Genomic DNA, 5,000 nt, shown 5'->3' with positions numbered 1-5,000 from the left:
CTTAATTTTTTTTCTGTTTTTTCAAATTTCGAAAACCCCATTAGATTCTCTTACGAATAAACATAATAGAACTTTGAAAAAAAATTATGTACTAGAATTATTTAATTGTGATATTCGTATGATCTTATTCAATATATGAATATGATCTTATTCAATATATTAGAATCTGAAGACTCCTACGAAGACTTAGAATCGATAATCTCAAAAGTTAGCAAATACTCTTAATAGCCATCATCTTTGCTTCGCTTATCTTATCTTATTCATTTTGTCTTATTTATCTACCTCTCATAATATACTGCGTTGCCAACCTCAATTACATAGCTAGGTGTTTCTTTAGACTTAATCTGTTTTCGTATTTACTTACCTATCTAATTATCTATCTATTTCTCGGTAGTCTTACTGTGTGTATTTTCTTCTTCTTTTACTGATTATCCTGGCCCGCCTCGATTAGCACTGCTACCTGCGGAGCCAGGGGAATAAGGACTTATTGTCAAATAGTAAAATATTGTTGTTTGTTTGTTGTTGTGATATTCATGAAAGTGCTACTGCAACCAAAAAACAATTCTTCGTTTTCTTTGGATTTCAAAACTATGTTAACTTAACATTAAGTGACCCAAGTTTTAAGTTCTGATTTTAAAAACACACCTGTTTATTTTAGCTGGAATTTTTGTCCGCCATTACTAACTTTAAAATCTTGAGAGAGGTGGGTCGAAAATTACGTCAAAGACTCACTGGTTTAAGAATGCAATGCGTGTGTACCCGCCTGAATTAATATACAGCACGGGAGTTTCGGGCTGTCAGAATCGTGTTTGGCCTATATAAAAAGTTTAAAATTCGAGCCCTCCGTGATCTAGTACGGATGCTCTAACAACTGAGCTACTGGAGACTCTATGGTGAGCAAGGGTGAAATGTGGGTATTTGACTCGAGCTGCATCACGCAGCCACAGAGTATTGACTGACAGCATAGCTCACAACTGCATCGCGCAGTCACATTGAGAGCATCATTGAATGATGCGGCCAACCAGGCACCAAAGTGAGCGAATGTGAGAGAATGTTTTTAGCACATATTAAATGAAAGGTGTTGCATTTAATGTGTTAAAAACATTCTCTCACATTCGCTTTTAACCAATGTTGGTGTTATCGTAGTCGTATCCGTCGCTGTTTCTTAAACCCCCTAGTATGAAGCCAAGAGCTTCGTGACAAGCACGTGGCTAATTTCCATATCTGACTACGACGACACTCAAGCCGTTTAAACGTGGCCTGCCACAGGCATCCCACGTAATAAGTATATATATTTCTGCAGTTTATCTGAGTTTAGTGAGATGGTTGTGATATAAGTCGAATCGAGCGGAAAAGCACACAGTAGTGTTTAGCTGCCTGGCCCCAGTTGTTGAAGGGCCGGACAACTTTATCTGGAGGATAAGTCGCTATTCAACAGTTTCAGTCCGTGCAATAATTTCAGTATTTCCTCCCGTAACCATGAATATGCACACTGTAGGCACATCTAAGTAAGGGTGTGTACGAAAACCTTGGACAACGTTTAACGTGAATTAAGCCGTATATTTCACTCTGGATAGTGACCTATCCACTGGATAGTGTTATACAGCATTTGAACAAATGGAGCCTGTACTTAGTAGTATAGGCCCGCTAAAGAAACAAGCGTGGCTTGCGAAGGCATGCAATAGATTTTAAAAAAAAACACATATTTTACAGTTTCATGTAATGTCTTTAATTAATATCCTTTTGGTGCCAACTATCTGTGATTTGATTTTGGTCCTTTCTGTTCCGGACTTTTAACTGGCAATCTTTTCAATCTTTGAATGAAACAATTGTGTTGAGAGTAGTTGTTGCGGGATCTCTGCTCACTTAGCGGAGGACTACCGTCGAGGGAGGAAGACAAAACCACCACACGGTCAAAAGTTATAATTTCTTCGAAGGTCTTACATGTTTTGTTTTGCGACTGATTTCAATTCACTGCAGTCAACTTCAACGTCAATTTCAGTCAGGCAGAACTGCAAACTTTGCTTTAACAAATGTGGAGATAGAGTCAATTAGATGAAAGGGAAAATGATTAAATATGTACATTTATTTCAATCATAGAGTCAATTAGGTCCCAATAATTAAAATAAGGTAAAGATAAATGAGGGAAAGCCCTTGACAGTTTACAATCCGTTACATATATTATGGAAAGAAGAGAGTGTTATTTTTCCAAAACTTTGATAAAAAAACTCAGGGAAAAAATAGAAAGGAACCAACAGTGCGTGTAAAACCAAGTAACTATTTACAAGTTGCGAATAGTAAATTAAAGAATACATACCTCTTACTAACCGAGTTCCAGGTCCGTACTGTAAGTTACGGACCGAATCTTTTCCCGTTGATTTATCGCCCAAGCGCGCGGGCCATAAATCAAGGGGGAACTGAAACGAGGATCCGTAACGTACAGTACGGACCGAGAAAACGAGGTTAGTAACATATTTATTATATCTCTGAGGTTAATCCGGCGCACGGGCAAGGAAACTTGTCGAAGTCAAGGGGAAGGTTCAACTGCCACAAAGATTGCCGTGTCAAAATCCGAAAAAACTAAATCCTCAGTCTTGGCTGTTTGAAATAGCTGCTTACAAGATTCAAACAGTTTGACAAGTTTATGTAACAGAAACGACATGAAAAACGGGCTAGGTAATGTTTTATTAAGATTTTAAGTTTAGTGGGCTGTACGGCGGGCCGTACTGTAGAATATGGCCCGTTCATTTAGCCAATCACAGATATAATAATTTAGTTTATAGACGCCGTATAAAGTGATACAGAAAGTTGCATCTCAGACACTAAGCCCTGTTCTTAATGAGGATTTTATCATCACTACAAAATAAGGATATAAACTAATAAAGAGTTGCTATTATAAAATTATGCAGCATTACGGCTAAAAGGCAATTAATTTTATTTAATTTAAGAGCTTATAAGGCGCAAATATCTATATAAATACAGTATTCAAATGAGCAATCCTACAAATTTAAAACCACTTAATAAATAACGAAACCAATCATGTCAAAGGGACGACTTAATTTCTCTATATGGCAGAGGATGTTCAGTGATCATAAGATTCCAATCCCACATCACTTAAATCGATGAAACGGCTTAAACACCAAATTCAACCATTACAAAAAGACCACGAGATAATTAAAGACAATTATACATCATGACAGCATTTTTTTTAAAAGGACAATGTACCACCCTTGAGGATCACTACAACTCAGTGTTGATACCTAGATTCAAAGCCACAGACTTAATGATAATTCGTTATTTTTCACTCTTGGTATCGCTTGCAAATCCTAGCGAAGCATTGAGGCAAATGCGATTCTCTAACAGTTGACTCTCTGGGCGGGCCAAGAGCTTGTATCCTAAAACTTGTCTTTAACTGATTTCAGTGGACCAAAAAAGTATCCCTTCAACTGCATGTGTTAACTAACCAACTTACTGGTTTCTAATCACACCTTGAAGGCAAGAAACAGCAATGGTGGATAATTCATGTTTCATGACAAGACATCTCTTCTTATTTTGCCTCCACTACTAAACCAGACACTAGAACTTACTTAGCATCGGAATAGGTACAAAAACATTTCATCAACGCTATTATAAAAAGAAGAGCAATGCACCAGAGCCGGACACGAAAACTCCTAAAACCCAGCAGGTGGAAAAAACCGGGAAACGTGTACCCCCGACCAAGGCAGTGGTGCGACCCAGTTATCGTGAACTAAGTTCTCCTCGTTCGATAACGATGTTTTTGTCGACTGTCCTATAAGGAGTTTTTCTCCCATTGCAGACCGTTTTTTTAAGAAATAAAGGTCCAACAAGGGAATTTTATTTAAGTAGACGTCGTAAATTCACTTTTCAGTATGAAACAAGTTTCGGTGCATGCAAATTCATAATTTTAAAAAGAGTTCATTGCAAGAGGGCTATTCATATCCTATCTACCTTGGCTTGTGCAGCTGGGCCCGGTTGTTCAAAAGCTGATTAACGCTAATTCCAGATTAAAAATTAACCAAGGAATTTATTTATCTTCTCACAAATGCTGTTCAACGCTGATATTCGGCAAAACTTTACATTAGAAGAAGTCAATGTTGCAAAACAAAAATAAGCAAAAGAAACTTTCATCAAAAAGTTAAAACTTGAAACAAAAGTTTACGCTAATCTTGGATTAAGTTTATCGGCTTTCGAACAACCGGGCCCTGAAGATTATTAAGCCAGGATTAGTGGAATTATATTAAGTAATTCCCGTTAAAAGAACTTTACTATAGGTGTCGAGTGATAACCTATCATTGCACTTCCTCGGCTATCTGTTTTGCCTTATTGAAGTATGAAATGTTATGGGTCATTAGCACAGCCGTACAGCTCAACTCTCATGGATATGTGCCAATACCACGACAATATGGAAAAACGAACATATCTGGTCGTACTCGGCATTATCTTGTGTGAGACGATTGTTCCACCGTCTGAATTCCCCATAAAAATCTGAAAAAGATATTTAATTATGTTAATTATGTCATAGTGGAGCCCTGCTAATTCACTATATGTCGTCAGCCTTTGGATAGATTACTTACCTACGCACTTAATTGACCACTCCCCAAAGGGGCTTTTCAGGGTCAAAACACGATGGATGAAAGAGAACAGAACAACAAGTCAAATCAGTTGGCTATTTACAAGTGCAGCAGAGAAGTTGAACCAGGGACTACCAGGGACAAATTCAACGAGTGGTCAGAGAGGGTCTTGAACCCGGGATCTCACAACTGCCCCCTTAAATTCTGACGTCACAGCCTACCGCCATATATGGTATGCTTGGTGGCGCTGTGAATCCAACAGAGCAGGAAAATTGCAACGGATATGTTATTAATAGGGACCTTTAGATCGGAGAACGAAGACGACTACGAGTACGAGTTTCAGTACTGAGCATGCGCACAAGGTTTGGAGGCCGTCATTTTTTAAGTGCGCGTGCTCAGAACGGAAAA

The 5,000-nt window shown here is 38.2% G+C and overlaps 1 protein-coding gene across 1 annotated transcript in view; it reads right to left on the bottom strand.

Moving 5' to 3' along the window:
- Positions 1-2,161: 2,161 nt before the first annotated feature.
- Positions 2,162-5,000, bottom strand: part of LOC138044755 (lactadherin-like) — a 15,318-nt gene continuing 12,479 nt past the window's right edge. The window contains exon 4 of the mRNA XM_068891178.1: positions 2,162-4,506. Coding sequence (XP_068747279.1) covers positions 4,360-4,506 — 147 coding nt within the window. The 3' untranslated portion in view covers positions 2,162-4,359. The remainder of the gene's footprint in view (positions 4,507-5,000) is intronic.

This window comes from Montipora capricornis, chromosome 4, assembly GCF_036669925.1.
Source record: "Montipora capricornis isolate CH-2021 chromosome 4, ASM3666992v2, whole genome shotgun sequence".
NCBI classification, from domain to species: domain Eukaryota; kingdom Metazoa; phylum Cnidaria; class Anthozoa; order Scleractinia; family Acroporidae; genus Montipora; species Montipora capricornis.
Note: the sequence above shows the minus strand (reverse complement) of the source record. Positions and strands in the feature narration are given on the sequence as shown.